Source organism: Oculina patagonica, chromosome 5 (assembly GCF_052425735.1).
Source record: "Oculina patagonica isolate OP01 chromosome 5, crgOcupat, whole genome shotgun sequence".
In the NCBI taxonomy this organism is placed as follows: Eukaryota; Metazoa; Cnidaria; class Anthozoa; order Scleractinia; family Oculinidae; genus Oculina; species Oculina patagonica.
Genome location: NC_135762.1, coordinates 216,428 through 243,110, shown reverse-complemented (window position 1 = coordinate 243,110; position 26,683 = coordinate 216,428). Strand labels below are relative to the sequence as shown.

The 26,683-nt window shown below is 37.7% G+C and overlaps 3 protein-coding genes and 1 long non-coding RNA gene across 4 annotated transcripts; 3 read left to right on the top strand and 1 right to left on the bottom strand.

Annotated features, from left to right (window-relative positions):
* Window positions 1–1,068: 1,068 nt before the first annotated feature.
* On the top strand, window positions 1,069–7,958 carry LOC144654548 (uncharacterized). The gene is made up of 10 exons (XM_078514705.1): window positions 1,069–1,322; window positions 1,944–2,078; window positions 2,530–2,631; window positions 3,370–3,429; window positions 3,711–3,770; window positions 5,862–5,996; window positions 6,094–6,195; window positions 6,655–6,714; window positions 7,266–7,318; window positions 7,778–7,958. Exons 1-10 carry the CDS (start codon window positions 1,083–1,085, stop codon window positions 7,893–7,895), a joined length of 1,065 nt encoding a protein of 354 aa, XP_078370831.1. The 5' UTR covers window positions 1,069–1,082; the 3' UTR covers window positions 7,896–7,958.
* A 1,685-nt stretch (window positions 7,959–9,643) lies between these two features.
* LOC144654545 (sorting nexin-25-like) lies at window positions 9,644–24,228 on the bottom strand. Its single transcript, XM_078514703.1, has 21 exons — window positions 23,244–24,228; window positions 22,084–22,470; window positions 21,195–21,561; window positions 20,880–20,916; window positions 19,576–19,658; window positions 19,303–19,350; window positions 19,066–19,144; window positions 17,507–17,559; window positions 17,203–17,388; window positions 16,767–16,877; window positions 16,403–16,488; window positions 15,823–15,867; window positions 15,619–15,658; window positions 15,197–15,222; window positions 14,906–14,976; window positions 14,723–14,789; window positions 14,241–14,367; window positions 13,780–13,834; window positions 13,290–13,342; window positions 12,718–12,765; window positions 9,644–10,617 (listed from the first exon to the last, which is right to left on the bottom strand). Exons 1-21 carry the CDS (start codon window positions 24,122–24,124, stop codon window positions 10,513–10,515), a joined length of 2,955 nt encoding a protein of 984 aa, XP_078370829.1. The 5' UTR covers window positions 24,125–24,228; the 3' UTR covers window positions 9,644–10,512.
* On the top strand, window positions 10,541–12,784 carry LOC144654547 (uncharacterized). Its single transcript, XR_013570929.1, has 2 exons — window positions 10,541–10,656; window positions 12,638–12,784. It is a non-coding gene; the product is annotated as an uncharacterized LOC144654547 (long non-coding RNA).
* A 107-nt stretch (window positions 24,229–24,335) lies between the features above and the next one.
* On the top strand, window positions 24,336–26,189 carry LOC144654546 (uncharacterized). The gene has a single exon (XM_078514704.1). It carries the CDS (start codon window positions 24,347–24,349, stop codon window positions 25,958–25,960), a length of 1,614 nt encoding a protein of 537 aa, XP_078370830.1. The 5' UTR covers window positions 24,336–24,346; the 3' UTR covers window positions 25,961–26,189.
* The last annotated feature ends 494 nt before the right edge of the window (window positions 26,190–26,683 follow it).

Here is a 26,683-nt window from a genome sequence, read left to right as displayed (position 1 = left end):
GTAGTACTAAATACATCGACAGTTATTATTATTATTATTTTTTATTAAATATTAAATTGTGATCTGGGAACATTTCTCTCTAGTTATGAAATTTCAGTTCCTCTGTTGCTGAAGAAACATGTTTTCCTTTTTCTTTTTTCCCCTGGTATGGTACCGTGCCTTCCAAGACTTCCTGATGACGCACGACAAAGGAAGAATTAAAATACTCTGAAAGAAAGTCAGGATGACCACACAGAATTTACATTTATGCGGTCAACATGATTAAAATACCACGCAAACAACTAGCCTCAGCTACCAGATCAAGAGCTTGTCAGACTTCGGTTCTTACGTGCTTGAGTCAGTGACCTGCGATCATGCCTCCCTCCCCTCCCCCTCCCCACCAAAAACAAACAAACAAATCGAAACAAACAAACGAACGAGCGAAAGAACAAAACAAAACAAAAAAAAAAAATAAGGCGCATGAATGCCGGTTATTACGACCGCAGAAGCTTTGACTTCCTAGCTCGTTTTCAAGACAGTTACGTTCAAAGGAAGCAAACAGAGTTTTGTAAGTTGTTACCAGGCCCTCTTCGCGGTCAGATTATGACAAATGAAAGCCTTCCCCCTCCCTGAGGATCAGTAGCCATCGATAGAAATATCGAAGAAATAGAATTTTAAAAAAGATGAAGTCCTTAATCACTGTAATGGTTTTTGCTGCGTTACAAGAAATAGTCTACACTTCATTTTCTGGTAAGGAACAAGATAATCAAAAACCTGGTGGCGAAAATAACGAGTTTGTGTTGTCCGACGAATCTCAAGATTCACGAGATCCTTCGCGCCAGTTTTGCGAAGACAACAACGAGCGATGCAAGGTAAGAAATGGACAGATGTCTGATCTTAACATCTCAAGAATTGAAACATTTATATACATTTTAAAGGGAAAGGATCAAGGTTACAGTTTATCTCGCGATGATATGCATGAAAGCTTCACCGTGCTCCCTGACTCGTCTCTAAACCTTACCCCCACCCCCACCCCCTAAATCACCTAAACTCTCCCCAGTCATGCTCCACCACTCGAACTTTTGCCGCATGGTACATGAGCAATGAGCAAGATGGCGTTCCGCAGCCGAATCAGTCCTATTTTTCGTTCTTCTCTGAGCGCTGTTAGAACAGCAGTAGCTAGGAGAACACTTACTTCTCAGTCTAAGGAAGGAGCATCGTCTTTTCGTTTCGCCGGACCTCTTCTGATAGGAGCCTCGGCAGCCACTGCAGGGCTTTTTGCCGCAACTCAATTGTACAACAATAATTTTTCTCTCATTGGAAATGTACATGCTGCAACCAAGGTAAGAATATTGGAGAGATATTTGATTAGCTTCCAAGAATAATTAAGATTTTGATGTAAAATGGGGATGTTATTTGTTGAATGCAACATGGTCAGCTTGAAAATTATATTGATAATTTTCCGAACCGGCTTTTGGATATTGGGCTGCTCTCGCCGACCCCCACGTCACCTACAGTGAAATCCCGTCGATCGAAATGTATTAAACAACCACGAAATTTAAACGTCTGAATTTTTTTCTTTTCACCAATTTTTCCAAGTGTTTAAGACCAGGCTGGTTTTAGTTTATATGCAATCAAATGATGTAACATAACAAATTTGTGCCTATCGAATAAGTCCCACTTTTAAGTGCACAAAATAGTGTTAAGAGCACCAACAGCCATTCCATGACGAGTTTTTATGAAGGGGTTTTTGAGGGGTAGCTCTGTCGGCATTCTTTGATCTTTCAAGAAAAACCAGGTTTTTTCTGCGGGGGGCATCATGTCTGGAATTTTTTTTTTTACCGGGGGTATATGTTGAATTACCTCATCACAGGGGGGGGGGGGGTGGCAAAGTCTGACCAGAATGGCAGCCTTTACCTTACTTTTAGTTAATTGGAGTTGTCAATATGTTTTTTGGTTTTAAGGTGCCAGATAAAGGCAAACATGAAAGAACGTTTATAATGGTAAAGCCTGATGGAGTCCAAAGAGGACTAGTTGGAGATATCATCAAGAGATTTGAACAAAAAGGATTCAAATTAGTGGCAATGAAATTTATGCAGGTAGGAAAGAGTGATTCTATGACCTGTTATTTCATGGTTTCTCCTGCGCTTATTGATGAATTCAACAAAAGACTGTTGTACTTACCTTTTGCTCCAAAGAAGGTCTAAGGCTCATAATGTCAGCTTTGCCAAGTTTGCTCCAGCTTGTTAGCTTACCTTTATCAACTTCCACAGTCAGGGGAACAAGTACCATTTGATGGCGACAACAGTTCTCCGAGAAGTGACTGAGTCACGGTTTTCATCCCAAAAGTTGCTAAGCAACATGGCGTATTTGCTTGCGCAATTGCTCTCGGAGTACTCGAGAGCGCTCATGCCAGTTTTTGATTGGATGAGTTAATTTGCAAAATATGCCAAACTGGCACTTATTCCCCTGACTGTCCAACAGTCAACCTGGTATTAAGCACTTGATTGAGTTTGCCACTTAATGCACTACCTTTCAATTTTTCATCAGGCAAGTGAAGATCACCTGCGGAAGCATTATTCCGACCTGAGTCATTTGCCATTCTTCCCTGGACTGGTGAAACACATGGCTAGTGGGCCTGTTGTTGCCATGGTAAGGCACAGAAAATTGTTCACATTTGAATTTAAGGATTATGGTGTCTTGAACTGACTCCATAGAAAGGAGGTGGTATCAAACATCAATCAATGGGGAGGCCAATAATATACATCGTACGGTAGGCCATTTCCAAGTTACCCTTTGCCTCCGTTTTGAAACGAGTCTATGTTCAAATGAAAATGAGTTTGATTTACATGAAAATGGACTTGTAGGTGAAACTGATTTTCATATGAATGGTTCGCACATAGACTCGTTTTGAAACGGAGGCAAAGGGTAACTTGGATTTGGCCTATTAAATTCTTCTGGTCAAAACTCCATGAATGGCCTTGCTTGCCCTCAGTCCCCCAATAGTGGTTCTAAGAGCATCCAGCCTGCAGTGTAGTGAAGGTCATGGGTTAAATTATCGTCGAGATGTTCTCTTTGACTCACGCTTGTGACAGCTAAAGATTTTACATTTTTCTAAATTATAAATGTCTTTACTGCTTCAAGAGGTAAAAATTTATAAATATTTTTATAAGTGTCAAAGAGTTAAACACTGAGTTAAACATCTACATTGTAACCCTATCAGAAGTAATATGTTTACCAACGGTTTTGATTAATTCCATTTGACAAATTAGCAAAATGGTAGAAGTCTTATTATTTTAAATCAAGTAAAATTATGAATAAAATTTTGAATAGAGGGCTTATTAGTTTAAGTCATTCATCATTGATGTCTGGTGTTTTTTTCTCCTGTAGGTGTGGGAAGGTCTTGGAGTTGTAAAAACAGGACGCGTTATGCTCGGAGAAACAGACCCTGTGAGTATGCTTTCCTGTAGTTTGCAGACTAAAAAATGATCCCAATTATTACAGGGTTTTTTCTGTAACATGGTCAATTGTTTTTATCATGAAGAACACGAGGGTGATTTTATAATTTATTGAGCTTTTAGTTAAGTAAAAAAAACCAATAGTCTCATTTAAATGTTTGTGCTATAATGTAGTAGATATACCAGCTTTTAACCATTTTAACGAGTTCATTACGTGGTGTATAATATGTTTTTTGTTCTTATCATGTGTCCTAATGTCTGTGTATTCATCAGGCAAAATCTAAACCAGGAACAATCAGAGGGGACTTTTGTATACAGATCGGAAGGCAAGTTGTAAAGATGTTATGGAGTAATATTGAATGGATCTATATTTTTGTAATCAGTAGTATCATCCAGTATTTAATTAACAGTTGTAATAGTAAGTACATTAGAGTGCCATAAGCAGTGAACTTTTTTTTACAAAAATTAATGGTTAACATATACCTTATTATCGGAATTTAATGATACATGTAATTAACGCAAATTTCAAAAATTCGCGTTAATTTCATGTACCTTAATTTACGTCATTGTTAATTAAAATCACACTATTTTCCAGCATTGTTATTTTAAGACACCTTTATTTCCGGAAAAGTTACGTTTAAAAGACATCTACTTCTCTGTCAAAGCTGCAGGAATAAGAGAGGCAATGGAGAGCACAAGGACGGGATGTATTCCATCCCTTGATCCATTCATTTAATATTAGTCACTATTTGGTCTGTTTAAGTATCTTTGTTGTGTATGGTTTATTAGAATTAAACCTCAAGTTCTGTTGTTAGATGTTGTTGTTTTGTCTTTTATTAAATAGCGTAGGTCGCTATAAAAATTACTACGCATCAAATGCGCGTGAATGAACTGCATGTAAGCACACACCACACGAGAATTCGCGTTAATTTAATGCATGTTAACTTAAATTTTCGACAATTCGCGTTAATTTCATTACGCATACATTTTGTTCGCGTTGTTAAAATGCTTCGTTATATTCCTATAATAAGGTATGCTCAAAACATTTCAGTATAACAAGGCAGAATGGAGTTGCTCTCTTTATAATTTAATGTCTGTTTTTCATTCTCTAGGAATATTATCCATGGAAGTGACTCGGTGGAGAGTGCAGAAAAGGAAATTGCTCTTTGGTTTAAAAATAAGGATGAGGTGGTGGACTGGAATCCAGCAGCATATAAATATGTTTATGAAAGCTGAGAAATTTTTGTAATAATTTGTAGTTAGAAACAAATTTTTGTGTGATATAACAAATAAAAGAGGAAAATGTCACTTCATTATATAAATCAGTCTTCATTCCCTTATTCATTTGTCCATTCTTCTTTCTGAAGCAGCCCACTCCAATATTTTTGACAAACATTTTGAATTGTGCTACGACCTAAACCCACTTTGAAGGAGACTACAGATTTTAATTTTGATTTTGATTTTGATTTTGCAATCAATCTGTTTCTTTGTTGCCGGAACATCATTATGAAATCTTCAAAACGCAAGTTTATATTCACTTCCTTAACACAAAAGTAAAATAAATGAAATAAACATATTTTCATTTGTTAAGTTTATGATCAGTGCCAATAATGCATTGTGTGACCAGTAGCATGACGTGACAACTTTACTTTAGTGCATCGAGATGGAGATATAAAGTAAATAGTTGTTCAAGGAAGAAGGGAGCCATAATAATTTTTAGGTGTTTTCCCAGTACACAAGGACAAAACTTGAAAAAATCAGCCTGACTTTTTCAAGTTGAGATCTTAAGTTCCTGATGGCATCACAATAATATCAATTTGGACCACTATTCATAGTTTCCATGTCTTTAGGCTCTTGAGTTTTTGAAGTGAAACTGGTGACAGTGTCCCTTTAAAGGCGACTGACTGTTGACCATGGGTTCAATGTAGAGAAGTGCTAAAGCAGTTATTTATTGGGTTGACTAGATTTTGTAACTGAGTGGCCTGGGGCAAGTCCAGTTCTCAAAATCCTTGTCTTTTTCGTTTCTGTCTCTTCTTTTTTTTGCTGAGGGAGGGGTGGGGGCAGGGGGAGCTCGACTTGTAGGCAAGTAAACGTGTTTGCTGTTGATTTTTGAGGGGTCAATATTTGATCAAGGGATTGGAAGCCTAAGGGATTTTTTGGGGTCTTTATTTTTTCCCCCATTCTTAGCCAAAAAACAAACAAGACAAAAGGAAAGAGTTTAAAACATCGCGCTCCCCGGCCCCTCCCCTGTCCTCTCCCATGAAATGCCCTCTGGTGATTGCCTTATTTGGTCAATGGATAATTTTTAAAGACCCAACCCACGTGGCGCGCCGGTCTCTTCACCGAAAGACTTGAGAAAGAGAAATCGTCTGTTACTGATTCAACAACTGTGTGGCAAAAAATACCCTTCTCAGAATGGCCGAGGACGAGAAAAACAAACAGAAGGAGCGAACGTTCCTCATGCTCAAACCAGATGCTGTCCATAGAGGTCTAATCGCGGACATCGTCAAAAGATTCGAACAGAAGGGGTTCAAACTGGTCGCCATGAAATTCATGAAGGTACAATGCCTGTTACTTTTTGTATGTTTCTGCTACTGCGGAATCAGTTTACCGCCTTCACAAATGATATATCAATAGTTGTTTTGTATCCTTTAAGGCAGATGAAGAGCTCCTTAAAAAGCATTATGACGAGCTGAAGGATAAAAAATTCTTTCCAGGTCTTATCAAGTACATGTCCTCGGGCCCCGTTGTACCAATGGTGAGAAATTTCCTTGTGTAATCTTTTTGTCTTTTCTGTGTGCATGCTAACAATATTTCGATTTGGATCTAGCTGCAGATATTAATACACGCCAAAATTGTACGTGATGGCAATTTAGCACACTTATCAACATAGCAGAAAGTTTCAACCGGTGTAGCTCTGTTCATTCGCATACTAATAACTTCCACTTCGCCAGGCTATTGTTTCTGTCACGCACATATTGTGTATGTAGTTCATATGATGGGAATACAATTTTGTCGTTGTTTGAGGAAAGTTCTGGGCTGATATAACCGTTATCATGTGAAATGTACAAAGGAGGTCCCTTGTGTAGTACAAAGTATATTAATTGCAAACTGTGAAAGGCAAATCTGTTATGAACTGTTATGGAGAAGTTTTTCAAGATAATTTCCATATTTTTGTACAATTTTTTATAAGATTTTTATTTATATTTTTTTTAAGGTTTGGGAAGGTCTAGGTATTGTTAAAACTTGCCGAGACATCCTGGGAGAAACAGATCCAGTAAGTGATTGTAACAATGGAACAAGTTACCATTGATAATAACTGTACTATCAGGATTGAAATTGCACATTAGGTTGCATTCTGCTGTTTTAAAATTGCATGTTTTTGTGGCTTTTTTGTCCCAAGATAAATTTTTACTGGAAAGACCGGAAAGAAAATTTGCCCTGTGCTGGATTCCAACATTGCTATGTCACCAGGGTTGCAAGTGAAGATTTTCTTCATCACCAGTTTTTCTGGGTTCAAATTTAGTGGCCATGCAAGCAATATAATTAGTATTTCTAAAATGGCAGAATAATACCAACAGAACAGAAATGAATTGAAACCTTCAGTGCAGAAATGGACATTTGCCTCCAAAAGTGAGTTCTTGTTCGTATAGTGTACTCAGGGGTAGAAGTGTTGAAAATTATGGCTGTTTTTGGTGACTGGCATTTATATAACCTGACTGGGAGTTGGCATCTTCAAAGTGAGTTCAAGAAACATTAGGAAATGTTTATCAAAGCTTGTTGTTAGCAGCTGGTGTTTGAGTTCTGATTACCTTTTTTCACTTACAGGCAAAATCAAAGCCAGGTTCAGTGCGTGGAGATTTCTCCATTCACATTGGCAGGTTGGTTGTATTCCTGTGCTATTAATTTCTTGACCAGTTCCTGATATCCTATTGGTTGGTGCACTGAACATCTTTATTTCGTGCATTGAGATCCGAGGTTGCATCTAGCCCAGAGTTCTTGAGTAGTGTTGTTGGACAACACAACACCACACTAGCATACTTCATGGTTGCAAGAAAATTATCAACTGCTGAAGAGGATTTTATCTGGACGTAGCACAAAAAATATCCAGACCAACTTTAAATATAAATATAAATCAGCATAGTTTGTGAGTTTGTATCACCTTTTGATTCTTGGTGTTCACTTTGCGGGGGAAACTTTTCAGGAAATCAGATCAGGAATCGAAACCTTATACCCACACTTTTCACAGCTTAGCTAACCTGGCTTTATTGATGCTTGTTTAAATAACAATATTTTGCTTTTATGTCTCACAGTGTTGTGTTTTTATTTCATTCTGTTAGGAACATCTGTCATGGCAGTGATTCCGTTAAAACAGCAAACAGGGAAATTTCTCTCTGGTTTAAAGATGAGGAGCTTGTGGACTGGGAACCAGTAGCTTACCCCTGGATCTATGAGTAATGCCCTGACTATGGGTTGTGAAAATTTTGCCATTTGGTTTAAATAAAGTTTCATCAACAACAAGACTGGTGTCGTTGTAGCTTGTGCAGTGTTTTAATTTTTGGCTTTTCTAATTTTCTTTGCACCAAACATAATTTGCATGACAAACCAAAATATAAGAGCTGTGAAGAACTGATGCAAGCCTACAATCTGAGCCACTTAATATTTTTCAAGTCCTTTCGAGGCATCAAGCATGATAATTATAATAATGCATCCAAGAATTAAAAAAAACAAGAAATGGATTGAGTGTTGGCCAGTGATGGTTCCTTGTGCAAAGTGAGCAAGCTGAGGAGATCATTGCTCTCTCCCCAGTCTCCCACTTTGTTGGCCAGACATATCATTCTTTTTGTCATTTTCCACATGAGCTTGCCAGTTCACAGGTTAATTTTTTATAGGAATTAAAAGGCGATTTGGTGAGCTTAAAGCAAAGCAGTGGTTTGGGGCATTACCATCGCTTGCATCTAAGCGTGAACACTCACTGCCAAGACATGATCTAATTGGCTATTAAACGTGACACGATTCGTCATTAAACATTGAAGTTTGGCGGACCGTAACATCAACTTTTGCGCTGAAAGTTCAACACATTTGCACATTGGCAGAAAGATTGAATATGAAGACTTCTTTTGACAAACTGATCCTGATCTGTGTTGATATGCATTTGCAGGTTCGTCTGGTGTAAAGTTTCGTCTGTTCTCACTGTTTATTGTGAGCATTTAAGCGCGAAAGTTGCCGTTACGGCCTGCTTAACTTCAAAGTTTGATGACGAATCATGCCACGTTTGATACCCAATTAGATCATGTTTCGGCAGCGAGTGTTCATGCTTAGATGCAAGCGATGGTATATTCTCGAGCTGCCTTAGACTCAAAGAAATCCTTCCACACCCATGCTCTCACATCTTGACTCTGCATTTTAAAACCTTAAAAGTTTTTTTTAAAATTGTCATTGGTTGGATGGCATTTATTGATTGTACAATTGGCACATCCCACCAGTGGACACCATTGCCTTGATGGACCACCAAATTCTTGTAGCTAACATTCCAAGCAGTAAAGAGGAAACAGCAAGGAGAATTGATGTCTTGAACAGAAAGGAATTTTACTTACAACCATCTGCAATAAGTTAACTCTCTTTATTTCCTCATTGAGGCCAAAAATAAAGGAACCTTTATAAATACAACTTAATAAAATATACTCATAATATGTATTTTATTATATATTATGTATCAATAAATAATTATGATAAAATTCCCTTCGGTACCATTATCTGAAAGTGTTAAGGTTTATTTATCTGGCACAATTATAACACTAGGGCCCTCTTTACATGAGAGTGTTTGTCCTGGGATAAATTTCGTCCTGGGATGAATTCATCTCGGTGTCTGGTCATTTTGTTGTTGCTGTCTAACATGATTTCATCCCGGGATGAACTCAACCCAGGACGAAATTCATCCCAGGAGGAAACTCATCTCAGCTCTCATGTAAAGAGGCCCTAAATGGAATATTAAATTTAAAAATAAGTTAAAAAATAAAAATTTCAGATCAATAGTTACTGTAATAGAATAATAATTTTTTTTTTGATATTCTTCTTTACCCCCTTCCCCCAACAATAACTGCTATGAACTGTAGTGGTGACACGCTTACCATAAAAATCTCTAGTTTTAAAATTACTTTTGATTTTTGGATTAAAATTAATTGATTTTTTTTGTTGACTTGGAAATACAGAAATAAAAAAAATAGACCTTTAGTTAAAGATGTTCAAGAGGTGGTTCTTTTGGACATTTGGAAACATGATCATGGATTTTTTTGGAGCTAGTGTGCAACACATATCATTGTGTAGACAACTTCACAGTTTTATCAAAATAATATTTACGCCTCAATTCTCTCTGTCATCTTTGTTGTTTTTATTATAAGTTGTTGTTGTTGTTGTTACATTATTAGGAAGTTTTAGCAAGCATGATGTGCAGGGAAGTCAAAGACAAGTCCTTTGTAGACTTTCTCAAAGTTGTTCGCTTCTGATTTCCGGTTTGGTAGTGTAGGCTTGACTTGTAGGCAAGTCTAAGATCTTTAATATAAAGAGAATTATTTTATAGATGTCAAAGTCCAAATTTAGAAACATGGAAACAAATCCTGAACTTCGTCATTTTACGTTGTAGTTCTGCAGTGGACAGCTACAGCTAAGAAATATACTAAGATGCATAATGTATGTACATGCAGAGACATTCTACTCGACAGACGTGCTCTGCAGTATTAAAAACCTTCTTGTTGTGTTGCCCGGCCCATGATTTGCTAAAACTCTCTGTTCTGGCATTTTGAATATGCATTAAAGGTGCAACCTTGGATAAACTTGTGTTTGTCACATATACTCAACACTTTCCTGTCTAGTGAGTAGTCATGTGGCCTTTGTTAGATATGGCAAACTGAAGATAGTCTCAAGTTAACAATAATAATTATTGATACATGTATTTTAGCAAATTAAGAAACGTTTTGTAAGCACCATGCATGTATCTTTAAAGCATTATTACTTGAGACTGAAGAGCATTTTCCCTTTTTTTTCAATTGCAAATTACAGTGTATTAGTACTTAATTCACGGCAAAGCTTCTTGTGTATTCTTCATAATCTTTGCTTTCAGTTTAACCTCATCAGTTATGACTTCTGGGCAAAGAGTCGATAAAATAAGTTCGAAAAGAACCTGTAACAAAAGAAATAAAAAGTTCTAAATAGTTTTAAGGTGGCTCCATAGGGTTTCTTGACCGCGCGAAGAATGGGTACGAGCTTGAAATGCCGGCAAATCAAAACAAACATAGGCCGTTTCACGGATACGGCATTTTGCCCCCTTCGCATCCTATAATGCTTATTAAAATGATTTATTCTTTTATTGTGATAATTTCTCAATTACCACAATAAAAGAAAAAATATATATTATAGGATGCGAAGGGGGCAAAGTCAATATCCGTAAAACGGCCTATGGCGGCTTCACGCGAGCGTGAAATTTTCGGCCAGAAAACGCGAGACTTGCTTCCTGCCAATGAAACAACACCCGTGCTTTCCTGTGTTGAGCAGATAAAAGAGTTTACAACACCCTAAAAAGGTGTTTACAACGTCCGCGGTGCTTCTGGTCGCTTTTGTAAGGTTCGTACGATCGAAAGCAAAAGAGAAAATAAAGAATAGTCTCCGCGATTTTGAGATACTTTGAGCAGAATTTCAGAGATTCTGCTACATAAAGGATTAAAGTATGTCTCTAACTAACCTTTGGGTTAACAGATATTCGCACAAAAACCGACAACAACGGGGAACGCTCGTCTTTACACATCAACTCGTATGGTTCGAAAGTTCGCGCATGCTCAAATAGCGATCTTGGACAATTTCTATTCTGATGATGTAATTATTATGCGGGCGAAAATAGAAATTTTCCCCTGGTATTTACTAGAGTTTCCTTCGGTGAAATTCCTTAAAATTTGGCATAGATGTAATACCTTTTTAACTGCCCCTTTTGCCGTTTTTTTTAAAAAAATTTGTAAGCCAGTTTTTTGGCTTAGTCAAAAAAACACAATAACCAAAAACGCAAAAACGACCTGGACAACCCCTACTTTTTTTGTTTTTAAAAGTTACTTCTCATCACATTCAATCCGTTGGGAGAATTTAAAAAATTTTCACCGAAGAAAATTAAAGAAATTTAAGATCAAAGCCATAAAAACACCAAAAAACAGGACTTTTTGAGTAGATATAGCTCAAAAACAAAGGCCGTTATTGCCCCCGCAGGGTTTTGGCCCAGAGGCCAAAACCCGAGGAGGCACCTTAGGAGTCCCCGGGTGTATACATACAAGGACAAAGAATATTTGTTGAAAAAGTAAGAAATGTGTTTGTAATGGGCGAAGCGTTCTCGATTTGACAAAACTAGGCGCGCACGGTCGTGACGGGTGATATTTTAGCAAGCGCGCACGGTGGTGTCGGGTACTTGCAACCACGAGGTCGCGTTTCCGTCGTCAACTTCGAGCTTCGCCATCTTCTAGCAGCATTTTGTTTTCCGGTTTTGGTTTACGCGTGTTCACAGATTTGTGCGAGCGGTTTCTCTGCTTTAAGTGATATTTGAAGCAGTTGTTAGTAATACGTCGAAAGATTTCGAGCAATTGGTTTCGTGTTCTTGGCTACGTGTGTTCCAAGAGCTGGTTCGAGCGTCAAATTGTTTTCTCGAATCTTTGAACTGTGTCATTTTTTGTTACTCGCGGAATTTTTAGGCTTTTTGGCCTGGAAATTATTGTTAGTATTTAAGTTAATTTTGAATGTTATAAGCCAGGAAATAAGCTTGCGTGTTGTCACCACGAATAATGTGTTCTGTGTATTTCCGCAAGGTTAATATTTCCGCGCACTAGGTAATATATTCGACTTGAACTTGTGAATTATATTTTTAGGATGCAACGGTGTCACACAACAAGAAATTCCGCAGCAAACAATGTCATGAAGACAAAAGACTCCACTAATCCTAGATTATTGCTGTAAAACAAATTATAAAAAGGCGGGGGCAGCTTTATAGTGAGAACTACTACTAGTTTTTAAAAAAAGAATAATACACAACATATTTTAGTCCTTGTTTTTAATATTTCGGCAGCTTTTATATAACTAGTTAAAAAAATAACGCGAAAATGATCTCTTGATGTGTATCACTTGTGCGCGCGCCGTGATATCTCAAAACCCTATGGAGCCACCTTAAGTGTAAGAGAAAGGGGATCACAATTATGGTGACATCACACTTCTGTACTTTTAAATAACTTTTTTAGTTTTTAGTACTCACATAGAAGAGATGTTTGGTAACTCTTATATCCTGAAATGCCTCAAACACCTGCAAAAAAAAAAAACAACAGAAAAATACCACATCACACACCTAGGCCTGTGTTCAGGATTTAAAAAAACAACAACAAAAAAACAATCCTAATAAACAAAATGAAAACATACATGTACATGACTACATGTAATACTACATGTACATACATGTTTTCATTTTTTTGTCACAATCGGCAAAATCTAATGTTCAATTACTCTAACAGTTACTTGTTTCAAGAAAAAAATGTCTTCGGATTTCTTAATTGTATACAGTCAGGCAACTTTGCAACTGCAGAGGATCTCCTTCAGTAGTAAACATCCCACTATTTTAGAGAAGGGTCACCTTTTACAGAGCAGACAAGAGGCACCTGCTCTTTCTAGGCACATGTTCATTTTGTATAAGGTACTTTAGTCATCATGCAAAAACCATCTAACTTATCATAGTTTTGATATAAAAAAATCACATATGGCTTATTATAAATGGCTAACAATATAAATTAATATTAAACAATAAAATAAATTAGTATACTATAAAAATAATACCTTCAGAGTTCCAAGTTTACTGTTTTTCTTTCCCACCAGATTCTGAAGAACTTCTGTGAATTTAATTTAAAAGAAAATTACCTGGCTCTAAATAATTGTTATTTACTGCAACATAAAAAACACCGTGTTTATTTTATGAGTTTTTTAACATCAAAAATCCATGGGTATTCCAGGGACTTGCCAACGATTAAGAGGGTTTCCATGGGCCATGAAACTTAAAATATTAAGGGGATTTTAACGGCTGAACATTATAATAGTCTTTTCACAACTTTTTTAGGGTGAGCTACCATGAGAATATGTTTGGCCATGAAAATACCATTAAAACCCTTAAGCCTGTAAATTGACCACAAATAAATTCACAGGATTTTCATGAATAATTTTTCATTAAATTTTTATTAGGTTGTGCCAAGACAAGGAACTACCAAACATCAAACATCAAACAGTTTATTTTAGTACAGTGAGTATAACTGTAAGTTATGTTTTCACTGACCTGGGATGTTTTTTAGAAGTTTCTGTCTAGCTCTTCTGCTAGTTTCAATTTTTTCCTGAAAGAAAACAACCCAATCTGATGTCAGTTTATGCATATCATGATATGTCCCCATCCCTTACAATCAGCACTCAGATCTAGTAAGCATTGTTATTCATTATAGGCCAAAAATTTGAGGCACACTAATCCCCTGGGTAACCTCATTTTCCGTACTCTTAATGTAACAGAGAATATAAGAAATCCTTGAGCTGGCCAGGTTGATTGTCCATGGTATTTCATTTTGACAAATGCCCCTGAAATTTATTCACAGCTAAACAATTAGAGCGAGGTACTACCAGAGGAAGGTGCCTCGCCTACAAACATAACTCTAAGGAATGACCAGAGCTCAGACCTCTCAATCCAGAGGCCAAGACACTAAAAATAATTGTAGAATGATCTTTTATTGAGTCGTTTAAAACCCTTACTGTCTCAGTCCGTGTTCCAGCAGGTTTAGCCAGTTCTCCTCCTGGCCACATTGAATCACGGAACAAGTGAATATAGTACATCACCATTGATTCAGATACAAGCCACTCTACCATGCGGTGAATTTCTCTAGTGACAAAAAAAGTTCGTCTAGTTTAGTATTCCTCTGGAAGAGAAACTCTGTCACATGATTTTTGCGCAATGCTTTGCTGATTTACAAGAGGAGTTTGGAGGAATTTCAAATCTAAAGTCTCCATATTGGTGTTCAGTTATTTCTAATTTTCACCACCAGGCTTACATGTAGGAGAATTTGTTTCATTTTCAAATATGTACATGTACGAAAAATACTTAAAATATTTTCCCTTCAAGGAGTTTGAGCCAGCTTAAACTACATAGGCTGGCATGATTGGTACCTATCAATTTAAAATCTTTAATAAGTTAACATTTTCTTGTGAACATTAAAGTTTATAATGAAAAGTCTTACTTGTTAATGGTGCCACCAAATGTTACTTGTACAAATGCTATTAAAGTTCTCCTCAGCCATTTGAAAACTGAATTAGAAAAAAAAAGTACACATGTACTTTAAATCTAATGTCTGATGAAAATAAAAGTATTAGTCTACATTCATTTCCTTTTGATAGTGAAAAAAATTCAGTTAATTAGTTACCTCCTTTTAGCTCAAATATTTCACCAATCAGTCCATAAAATGGCTCAGCTATGGAATCTTTGCGCATTGAACTGTAGAACAAAAAATCACTGAGGGTTAAAAACCAGGATTTTTTTAAAAAAAAAAACAGAGTGCAGCCAAGTTTTTCAACAGCACAGTGTGTTCAAGTCCTGTGTACTGTACTATTGTCAATGTACATGTACAATCTCTTGAAGGGAATACTAAAAACTTTTATTAAATTAAATAATTTACAATTAATAGGTTCACAACAGTTAGCAAAGCACTTTTTACCTGTCATCCTGATCAAGACCAGTTTCCTAAAATTGAAAACATTTTATTTTTAATAAAAAAAAATATCAGTAAAAATATTAAATGGAACCTTCTCATGAGTTACATATCCTAGTGTGGGTGCTTTAAACAGGGCTTACTGTAGCTCAGTAAATACAGGCCTGAGACTCAGTAGTGTACCAGCTCTAGTGGTCCTCTAGTGTAGTAGCTATTTGTTTTTGGGGCTAAGCACAATGTTCCCAGCAAGCCATTCATGTGACACCTTGGAGAGCTGCTACCAGATAAGCAAACTGTATGGAGTACAGTACAAAGTTGCTTCAGCATTATAATTGATGCTAAAATTACAGCAACATATGCATTTTTAGGCACCCCAAAAAATGATTATCAATTATAAAAAAACAATATAATTTGTTTTCTTATTTTACCTCATCAGCTTCTTCAGCGGGAATGATGTCAAATGGTAAACTAATACAGGAGAAAATAAAAACTACTTGTGAGCAATGAATAAATAGTACTAAAACCTTCTAGATACTTCACCCAAACATAACATCACAAGAGAGGGTTAATTTATTATAATAAAAGGTGTTTCAAAAAATTAATGAAATATTTTTATTGGTAATTCCTCATACCTTTTCAACACTGACAAAAGAGAAAACCCTTTTTTGGTTGGTTCACTGAAACCAAAGAAGGTAAAAAAATTAGAATAATATTGTCATATAGCTGGAATTTTCTCCAACAGCACATGCTCTCATTAGCTACTTTGACGTCCCATGACATCTAACAATAACACTGTTTTCTGCCAAAAGTCTCTGAGCAGGTAACATTGCAAAATCTATGTTGTCAGAGGGTAACAGTGCTGCTTTGCACATTGATGATGATGAGTACTTTCATTAGCCAGTACTGTTTAATAACACATTGAACATAGTGGTTTGAACTTTTAAGTAACAGTACATGTGCTGTTTATTAATTTATTACAGTACATGTGCTGTTTATTAATTTATTACAGTACATGTGCTGTTTATTATGCTGTACAAGGTGGTTATAACTTTTAAGTCTGTGGATTCAACCCTAGTGTGTGACCATTGCCACTCAAATGAAACTCAAATTGAACAGGTCTTTGCTTTTAAATAATGAAATTTGTAAGGCATGCATTTCTCATTGATTTCATGAATGTAGGAGGCACATACACTGTATGAAACCATTTTTTACCTTTGCTTCTTAAGATGTTCAGGACTTGGGCTGAGAAAGGAATACAGTTCTTCACTCAAGCATAGCTTTTCATCTGCTAACAATGTCTAAGAAAAGGAAGTTTTTAATAAAAGGTTATCTTGGTATAAAATGAGTGGGGGCATATTATCAAAAATACTTTGTTTTTTGATTTTTGATTTACATTGTAATACACCTTACTACTTAGTTAAAAGAAGAAGCATCTTTTCAGATTAAGTGCTACACCTAAATAATTACCGGTAATGTATGAGCCAATCAACAACAGCGTCTGAGATGCATTGCAGCACAGTGTCACATTATTGCTAAGTTTTCCTTGAGATTCTGAAGGTGAAAAAAGGAAACTGACCTGCAGATATTCTTCCAGAGCTTTTCTTGATCGTTCCAAAAACTCATCATCTATGGATTTGTACCATTTTTTGGAAGGTACTGGCAGTTCACGAGTTAGCCAAGTACAACACTATAAAGAACAACTCAAAATTAACATCATATGTTAAAAAGTAGTGCAAAGTAATTGAGAGTAAATAAGAAGGATCCTGAATGATATCACAAGAGGGGCAGGGGATGGAAACTCTACCTCCCTTAAGGTTTTTAAGGCACAGATTTTTTTTACATTAAGTAGAAAACCCTGAGCTTTTTGGTTACATCATTAATAGTAGCCAAGATTTGGTAAGAGCCAATGAGGACAAAGTTTTGAGAGTTGGTGCCCTAATGAGATCAAGAGTTAGATTGCTCAGCGACATATACTTTTGCTCTCCTTCTTGTTTGTCTGGTCTTAAAATTACCTCTTTCAACTTGACATGAAGCGTCTCAAAATCTCTGAATCTCCTGGTTACAACCCAACCTTGTGAATTTAAACTCCCATCTCCTTCTCTTGGCTTCCCTCCTGGGGGTAGGGGTTGATGTTCCTCTGCTGCACTGTGAACCACGATAGCATAAACAGGAACTGTCATTTCACCATCTGGATTCCACTGTCAACAAAAACACACTTCAAACATATAGAATTTAAAAATTTCTGATTTTGTGTCAATAACTAAAGGGGCCAATGGTGCATTTTTACAGTTAATAATAATATGCAATTATACTTACTTCTACACTAGGAATCTCTATTTTCCACTTCCCCAAATTTTTGCACCATTGATCTTCAGTAAGTCATAAAAAAACAAGAATGATAAAACACATTGTAGAACTTATTAACTTTACCAACTACTGGTTGTATGCAGCAGTAGTCTGTAGATAAGGGAGGCAAAGTGACCTAAAGGCTAGCGCGCTGGACTCAGATTCTAGCGGTCCGGGGACATTGTTTTGTGTTCTTGGGCAATACACTTTACTCTCACAGTGCCTTTCCCAACCCAGGTGTATAAATGGGTACCAGACCAGCAAAATTTATGCTGGGGGGGAGGGGGGCCTGTGATGGACTAGCATTCCATACAGAGTGGAGTAGTAATACTTAGTTGCTTCATGCTACTGAAAGCAGGACAAGCTTCAGCCTGTTGGATCAATGGGCTCAAAAGCAGACTTAAGTCTATAGCTGCCATTAAAGTGTATATGACAGTTTTTTTTTATTTGTCTGATCAAATCTACGTGGCATGCTGATGCGAACATCGAAAAAAGAAATTCGAAATCTCGTTTTTTTTTTCACCGCCTTTTCGACCTAAAAAACGCAATATTTTCACTTCCAGTTGGGTCCAAAACCGCGCACAGTGGAGAGCTGGGTCTATTCTACTTTTGACGTCATGGCCGGTCTAGACCCAGCTCCCCACTGGGCGCCGTGACGTCAAACAAGTGATACACTCAAGAACCAAACAAACTGAACAAGGAATTTCAAAGGAAGATTGTGGCTGGGTTGCCGGAAAACCGAAAAAAAGCTAAAGGCTTGCAGTTTATAAATGATCTGAAGTCTAGAGGGATACTAGTGTAATGATAGTTTTTTTAAAAAGGCCGATGGAAACAGCATGTGAAAATAAAAGCTATCATATATCATATCAGCAAATATACAGGTAAGTAAAATGAAAAGGCGGCTTTTTAATCTTGATGTATTAGGCTCAAAACGAATTTAGAAGAAGCGCATGTGTTGTTGTGATTGTAGCGATTTAAAATCTATGCCGTCGCAGCTTTAAAATTCCATGTTCGGTTTGTTTGGTTATTGAGTACAGTATCACTGAGCGCATTCTTGTTTGATGTCACGGCGCACAGTGGGGAGCTGGGTCTAGACCGGCCATGACGTCAAAAGCAGAATAGACCCAGCTCCCCAATGTGCGCGGTTTTGGACCCAACCGGAAGTGAAATTTCACGATTTTAGAGCGTAAAAACGCGGTGAAAAAAAGAGATTTCGAATAAATTCTTTTTTCGATGTTCGCATCAGCATCCCATGTACATTCGATCAGGCAAATAAAAAAAAATCTGTCATATACAGTTTAAGTACATTTATAAACTGCCCTGAATTGTCGCTGCTAGGTAAGTAGCAATGAGAAGTAATAGGCTTGTCAGTGCATGTTTGCAGCCTGATAACTGTCTGATCATGTAGTTTGGGGGTGTACTACATTTACCTCAGGTAAATCTGGGTATTGATGTACTTACATCGATGTGAAAGAAGAAAAAAAGGAAGACTGTCTAATTAACTCAATTTTGCTCAGTTAAACACGTACCTGTTCTCTCAACGTGGAATTCTAATTGTATTCTCTCAATTTTTAACCTCTCAATTTCATTCTCCAGATGTTCCATTTCCTAGAAATAAAAATATTCATTTTGTTAAGAATTCTTTAAATGGCAAAAGAAATTCATGAAATACAAACTACGGTACAAAATGTGATCAAACACTATGCATGACAAAAAACTGACATTGAATTTCAAATTTGTTTGTTATGGTTTCAATTAACTGTTACCTCAACCTCAGCTCCATAACTTCTCTTCATAAGTTCCAGTTGCTGTGTCTGGAAAAGGGAAATGAATTAATGAATGGACACTGTTGGGACCGGCTCCAACTGTCTGTTTTAGGGATGTGTCTGTCTTAAAGGGATTTTAGTTACAGGAGCATGTCTGAAAAACGGCAGAGACGGTAGCTACACCAGCTAAAAAAGGATGTCTGTCTTATAGAGGTGTCCGTTAAGAGAAAGTTGACTGTATTAAGTATTTAATCGAAAACTTCATTGTTATACCTTTGAAGCAAGTCTTTGATCTAGAACTTCCAGCTTGTTCACAATTGCATCACTTCGCTCCTCCACAGTGCTTGGCTTGCGAGCTATAATTTATGTAAGGTATTTATTGAATGAGTTAACTTTGTTTATTGACTTGTTAGTGTCCACGCTACTTGATGGTTTGACAGAAAATAATTATGTATAGTTAGATATTTTACGAGTTGTGTATATTTCTGACTTCTGCAGGGTTTTTTTTGTACCTCCCATGAGTACACATTTGATGAAGCAAAATGACCACCAGCCCTCGATATAGAATAGAAATTTTATGAGTAACTTTATGCAATTGATAGCCATCAGTGTCCGAAATTAACTTTTTTACTCAGGCGCCAAGAGGCAACTAAATGTTTTTTTTCGGTCGCCAGATGGAGAAATCTGGTCGACAAAAAGTGTCCCTAAATTTTTTTCCTTGACAGGGAAACATGAAAGAACTAAGTGTTAAAGACGCTTCTTGACTTTGCTTTGAACTTTATTCCTACTTGTGAACGATCTCAAGAGTCAGAGTCTCCTACCTACAAAGACATTAGATTATCGTGTAGCTTACATTTTAGTTAAAAAGGAGTTTTTGTTAAATAGAAATCTCTCTTAGTTTAAAGACTGCTCACGATGGGATTGCCAACCCAGGTTTTAATAATGCAAGTCTGCAAACATCGTCAATATCATCTGGAGTAAACTTGAACGAGAAAGGATGTTTTTAGTTAGCGTGAAAGGACCGACTTCTTTTGACTTGGAAGCCCCCGATAAATCCAAACCTTGAATGAGTTCTTTAGCACTTTCAACTTCTTCTGACTGCAAAAAGTTCTTAAAGATTTACAGTGGAAACTTGACGTTCCAGTGGCGAAAGTAAAGCATGTTTTCACGCTATGCGCCCACGGTATACTGTCAGATAAAACCGCTGAAAAGATGGCAGCCACTAAATGTCAAATACAGTTTGTGGATTACAATTGTTTTGGAGGTCATTAAACACGAAGTTTACCCTCATTTTCACCTAAATTATATTCCCTGGAGGTTAAAAACTTTGACAAGAAAAAAGGAATAAGTTTCTTTCTGGATACCTGTGATTTTTTTTTTCCAACTTCCTTGAGCGAGGTTCAGAACATAGGCAAGACACTAAACGGTAGTCGCCTTCTGGCGACTGGCCTTGAAATTATGGTCACCAACACTCAATTTTCATTCGCATTGGCGACCAGCTGGTGACAATTTCGGACCCTGGCCATGCTTATTTAACTAATTTTACCAAAGTTTAAGGTAGAGAAAAATTCACGCACCAAGCTTTGGAGGTCCATCACTTTCATCACCTTCAACCTGAAAATCACAAAGATTAAAACAAAAGCTAAACATTTTTATTGTATGAAGGAGATTGCAAAAGACCCTTTATTTTAACAAATTATACTGTATTATGCACATTGTATTAGCCACCAACTTCACTATGTTTACCATTCACTCAACTAATGATTGTTGAAAACCATGCCCAGCTAGAAAATCTATTTCCAGAAATGATCAGACATTTAAAATTTCAGCACCCTAATTTGGGTATCCAGAAAATAAAGGACATCATTTACAGAATAGTAAATTATACTTACATCTTCATCAGTGGTATCCACATTATCATTCCAGTTCAGTTCCAGATCATCTTCATCTCTCTTCTGAGCACGCAAGTCATCCATTTCTGCCTCCGACTGACAAACAAACATGAAGTATTCCTCACTCAGCACAAACTTGCGATAAAACCTCTCCTCCAGATTTTTATAAACCCTCTTTTGTGCCTCAAAGAATGCTTGGAGTCCATGGGTTCCCTGCAGATACTGTTCCATTCCCCTGATAAGAGTGGTGTCCAGCATCACAGATTTGTCTGAAGACGGCACAACATACACTTGGTATATTTCCTGTGCACTCTTGTGCAGTTCATTGTGCTTTACCAATTTAAGGTTTTCAACTGCCATCCAGAAACTACAGTGAAAGATACAGATAATTAGATACTGACAGTAATACAATCATTATCTAAAGTACATCTAGCTGGGATGTAGCTAAGAAAACACTAAGCTGGCTCATCAACAAACCCAGCTGGCATTTCTGGCCTTGGCAGCTCTAAAAGTTTACCCTAGTCTTTGTTTTCATATGAAATTTCAGCGGAATTTAAGTTCTATTTCAGCTGGTTAAATAAGCTGGCAGCTGGCCCTTAGCAACATCCCTGATAAAGGCTGCATGATATTTACAATGAACAGTTTCAAAATCAAAGATTGCCAAGATTTGTCCAAAGTCTTGCAAAGCACTGCATAACCACAGTTTTCCTAGCTGTAAAATCAATTTGATTTTAGCAACAAAACAATTATTCTACAATTATAAATTCTACTCAATCTTGCAAAATATTGCCTGAATTTAGCCAACCCAGCCTATGGCCTTGTTGGCTAAGTATCAGTCAATATTCCACAAAATTTTGCAGGATAATTATTGCTAAATATCCACACTGACCTGAGGGTATTTTTGCTGCCAGTTTTATTCTGAAGAAACAGCATGAAAAAACTTCTTGCCAAGCTGTTGTCCATAACCTCAGTAAAACTCAACACTTTGGCTTTAGGTTGTGAAAGTTTCTGAGTCAGCTTTACTTTCTCTTGTCCTGTCTGTTTAATATCTGTGCCTCCATGGTTAGTATAATCTGGCCCCCCTAACATTTTGATTCGCCGCTCACACTGCGATTTGGCCACAGTACACTGATTAATGTAACGCTTGAGATTACGAGCCCTTAGCTGCGCATCCTTCTTCAGTGCTTTTCCTTGCTTGTCATCTTGTCCAAACTGGTCAATTCCTTTTAAGTTATTAATTGTGGTTGCCTGCATGATCTCTGCTATAATGTGATACCTACACACAATAAAGAGAAAACAGCATCACACACAGTGTAAATCTCAATCCATAATTAAAATTAATATGGTCTACATACTTGGGAGGGGAGGGGAGGGGAGAAAAGGTGATAGGAAGGAACTAAACGGAAACTAAAGATGGGTTGGCACCAATGATGTCCCGACACGTCAACCATGTTTAATGGTAAAAGCTCTCAACTTTCCTAAGCCATTTCAATAAGATATGACACCTTGCTGTGCCACCCTGATTAAATGAACAATGGTGATAATGAAACCTATTTCCTTCAAAACACTTTTAACTGATGCTTTACAGCACCCTGGGCCCTTCAGTGAGAGACATGATAGAGTAATGGTGTGTGGGACTGGATTGGTTTAGATGTCCAGGCCAAGTTTAAGCCAGATCTGTATTGCCTCTATGACAAGACACATTGCTCTCTTCACTGCTAAAGGTAGTGAAGTGCTATAACTGGCTGCCAGTAGCATTCACACAGTGTAAATCAGAAAGGCAATAAAATTATTTGTGGAAGGATATTGTTTCCCAAGGAAAACAAATCAGTTGTGCGATGAACAATCTACAAAAACTACCAGCGCGTATCCCTGTGGTTTGATCTATCATCTGATTGGTAACGTCACAATGAACATAATTTTCCAAATCAAATGAGTGTTCGTGCTTTTCAGATTTGCACAGTAATTGAATTATGCTAGAAACTAATCATGCAAAAGTCACAGAACCCTCTGCTAATTATGCCACATATTTATTTGTCCAATCATTACCTGATTTGCTTAAGAGCTTCTACTGAGTTTGATGTGTTAATCATTTTAATGAAGTCTTCATATGTTTCTGCATAAGCATAACCTTGCTTGTGTTGAGCTGTAAGAGCTTCTTTTGCTTCCAAGTGCACGAGAAGAGTTTGGTTTATGTAATCTGGATCACACAGCATGTCCGCTAGAGGTTGAAACACAGAGAAAGCTAAAATCTCACGCAGAAGGTAGCGCATGGTGGAACAGCGAGAATTCTTCGGGGGAAGAAGGCAGTAGAGCAAGACTTCAGAGGCTTTCCGTAAATATTCCAATTCTTCAGCTCTGCTTGTTAGGCACGGGTGAAGAACGAAAGGGAGGGCATTATCAGAGAAGTTTCGTGTATCTGCAAGTCGCAGCTTTTGAAAGTGTCTACTGAGAATTTCCACAACATCGTTTGACAGAAATTTCACAGTATCGATACATTTCAGTCTTTCCACAACATTGGCTGTAACAACCCAGAGTTCTTCAGTTAACAGATCAACGAAAGCGGCTTCGTCCTTCCCCATATCATGAAACCAAGACAGGCAAAAATCACGGATGAAGAAATCAAACACTTCTTGGATTGTTTTGTCGACAGGCCGTGACACCACAGCCTTGTGCTTGTACGGTTTGTGAGTTTGGCTTCGAGTTAACTTGGCAAGAAATCGCGTCACGGTGTCAACTTTTTTCGATGGTTTCGGCGTTGGTGGATTCCGCTGTTTTCCCGAAAGAAGGTAGAGCATAACGCCGGAGAAAATACCCATTAGTATCACAAAACAGTTCCACAGTGTCGAGCAGAGCGCGTGAAGAAAACCAACCTGCCATAGCACAGCTAACACGAGAACAACTCCTCCAACGTAGTAAGCTTGCATCATTATGTAAAACAGATGTTGGCCCTTTTAGTCTTAGAAGACTTTAAGTCATTTTAACCCTTTTCCTGAAGAGATTTCCCCATTTCTGCAGCCCTTCCGATTTCAACGAAAACACCACAACCTTGAGCCTACGGTTTATTTGTACAGTGTTGTCACGGGCAAATTCGTGCGCGAGTGTGCTTTTTACCTTTAACTGCTGGACAGCAATTTCGTTTCGTTTTCAAAATGGAGGGCAAAGAGGCTGTAAAGAAGAAAGATGATTTCATTCCCCTTAGAAAAAGTGCGAAACGAAAAGCAACAGGGGAGGAAGACAACTTAATGAGATCCTACTACCATGAACTTGAAAACATCACACAGCTTTCAGAAGAACAAACTGATGAAATAAGGTGGCAAAATGGGATTGAGATACAAGGAGAGAACTGCCCCAAACCTATAACAAGTTTCAAAGACTTGAATTTACCTCCAGAACTTCAACAGTACTTGGCTGATAATGGTTACATTAGACCCACTGCCATTCAAATGCAAGCACTTAGTTGTGTTATGAGTGGCAGAGACATCATTGGCTTGGCAGAGACTGGGTCTGGGAAAACTTTGGCATATTCACTACCATTGTTTATGTTCCTTAAAACAAGGAAGCCATGTTTACCAGGAGAAGGACCTGTGGCACTTATTTTGACTCCTACAAGAGAGCTTATGCGACAAGTGTCTGATCATGTGTCTGAATTGTTACACCGCATCACAGCACATACAAGAGAAAGGGCATCTGAGGCTTTCCCTGGTAGTGCTAACACAAATCAAGTAAATTACTCAAACATAGCAAATACTGCTCACATTACTTATTCACCTTACAGCTTTTTGAACACAGGAATGCCACAGATGCCTGGCTATCATCCAGCAGCAAATCAGTTTGTGTCTTCAAAGTACTCAACGCCAGAGGTTAGCGTAAAATATCAATCAGTTCCTATTTGCGGTGGTGTGCCGATTTCAAGTCAGGTACAGGAACTGAAAACTGGAGTTGATGTTGTCATAGCAACGCTTGGAAGGCTACTAGACCTGTGTGAACGTGGCTTGCTCAGCCTGGATAAAGTGTCGTATTTGGTCATGGATGAGGCAGACAAGATGCTGGGTATGGGGATGGAGGAACAGTTAAGGAAGGTTGTTGGACTTGCCACTGGTACCGTCAGGGCCAGGCAGACACTGCTCTGGACTGCCACCATGCCAGAATCTTTAGAAAGACTGGCAAGATCTGCAGTGTTAAATCCCATTACAATCCAAGTAGGACCAGTCGGTCTGATTTCCCCAACTATACAGCAAAATGTCACATTTTTGTATCACTACGAAAAACCAGCAAAACTTCTTCAAGTCCTTCGAAGTACTTCTTATCCTCCTGTCATTGTTTTCACGTCATCCATTCAAAATGTGGATTATGTCACAGAGTTACTCAAAAAAGAACAGTTTCACGCATCAGGTCTTCATTCTGAAAAATCTCAGGATTATCGCTTCAAGTTGGTGAGTGCATTTCGTGATGGGAAGGTGGATGTGTTGGTAGCCACAGACGTTGGCTCAAGAGGTCTGGACTTTCCAGAAGTAGCACATGTTATTAACTATGATTTACCAGACAGCATTGAAGATTATGTTCACCGCTGTGGTCGGACAGGCCGGATGGGACATTATGGAGTTGCAACAACTTTTCTAACTCTGGACTGCAAGATTGCAGAGGAACTCAAAGAAATGTTGGAAGTTATGGATCAAGTTGTTCCTAAAGAGCTTGAGAACACAAAACAGTTTGGAAAAAGGATCGTTAGGACAGAGTTTGGTGATAGAGTTGTGGACTTTTAATGCACTTTGCTGGAGATAAGGTCGTTTTTAAACATTAGAATGTTTGGACTGCCAATATAGTGGATGGTCTTTGATTTTGACCAAAGTTGGGTAAATAACATCCCAACAGAACTGCCTGGCGACCTCCATGTTAATATGACCAATATCCACAAACTTCATTTTCTTTATAATTTACCTTAGTATACGACCACTCGAAATGCCCAGTCAGATTAAAGACCAAATCAAAGTCTCTTCGAGATATCGACGTTTTTGCATGAAGTATGAGTCGAAGGTTTATCCTGTGCATTGTTCTTCGAACTTATCACTACAGTTTCTTTGTAGTTTAATTTAACAATTTCCTATCTTCGCGGAGGAAATGCAGCCATATAATTTTGTCAAAAATGGCTCGTTCGCGCCGGGTATTTATACACATATTCCTTAACATTACACAAATAAACAGTGCAAATTTCAGCGAGATCTGACAATATACTTTAAAACTGCAAGGACCTTTCGAGGCAGTCGATTACGGCAGCGAAATTAGCAAATGAAACAGCAAAATATGCGTTCGACGCTTTGTTTTTGCGACGCTATATTTGAATTGATATAGGTAGACCGCCGTTCGATGTGTTCAAGGCCGTATCGTTACGATTGCTCCATGAAAATGCACGAAAAAAAAATTCGGATATTTTCAACTACTGTCGGAGAAAACATTGCGCATATAATTGCGGCGTAAACAAATCGTTA

Bases quoted from the DNA above. Each gene is read 5' to 3' on its own strand.
- LOC144654548 (XM_078514705.1), top strand. From the start codon at position 1,083: ATGAGCAAGATGGCGTTCCGCAGCCGAATCAGTCCTATTTTTCGTTCT. The intron at 5,997-6,093 runs GTACAATGCCTG...GTATCCTTTAAG, and splicing joins TCGCCATGAAATTCATGAAG to GCAGATGAAGAGCTCCTTAA. The intron at 6,196-6,654 runs GTGAGAAATTTC...ATTTTTTTTAAG, and splicing joins CGGGCCCCGTTGTACCAATG to GTTTGGGAAGGTCTAGGTAT.
- LOC144654545 (XM_078514703.1), bottom strand. From the start codon at position 24,124: ATGATGCAAGCTTACTACGTTGGAGGAGTTGTTCTCGTGTTAGCTGTG. The intron at 21,562-22,083 runs GTCAGTGTGGAT...CTTTCACTGTAG, and splicing joins GGCAGCAAAAATACCCTCAG to TTTCTGGATGGCAGTTGAAA. The intron at 20,917-21,194 runs GTAAGTATAATT...TGTGATTTTCAG, and splicing joins TGGATACCACTGATGAAGAT to GTTGAAGGTGATGAAAGTGA.
- LOC144654546 (XM_078514704.1), top strand. From the start codon at position 24,347: ATGGAGGGCAAAGAGGCTGTAAAGAAGAAAGATGATTTCATTCCCCTT.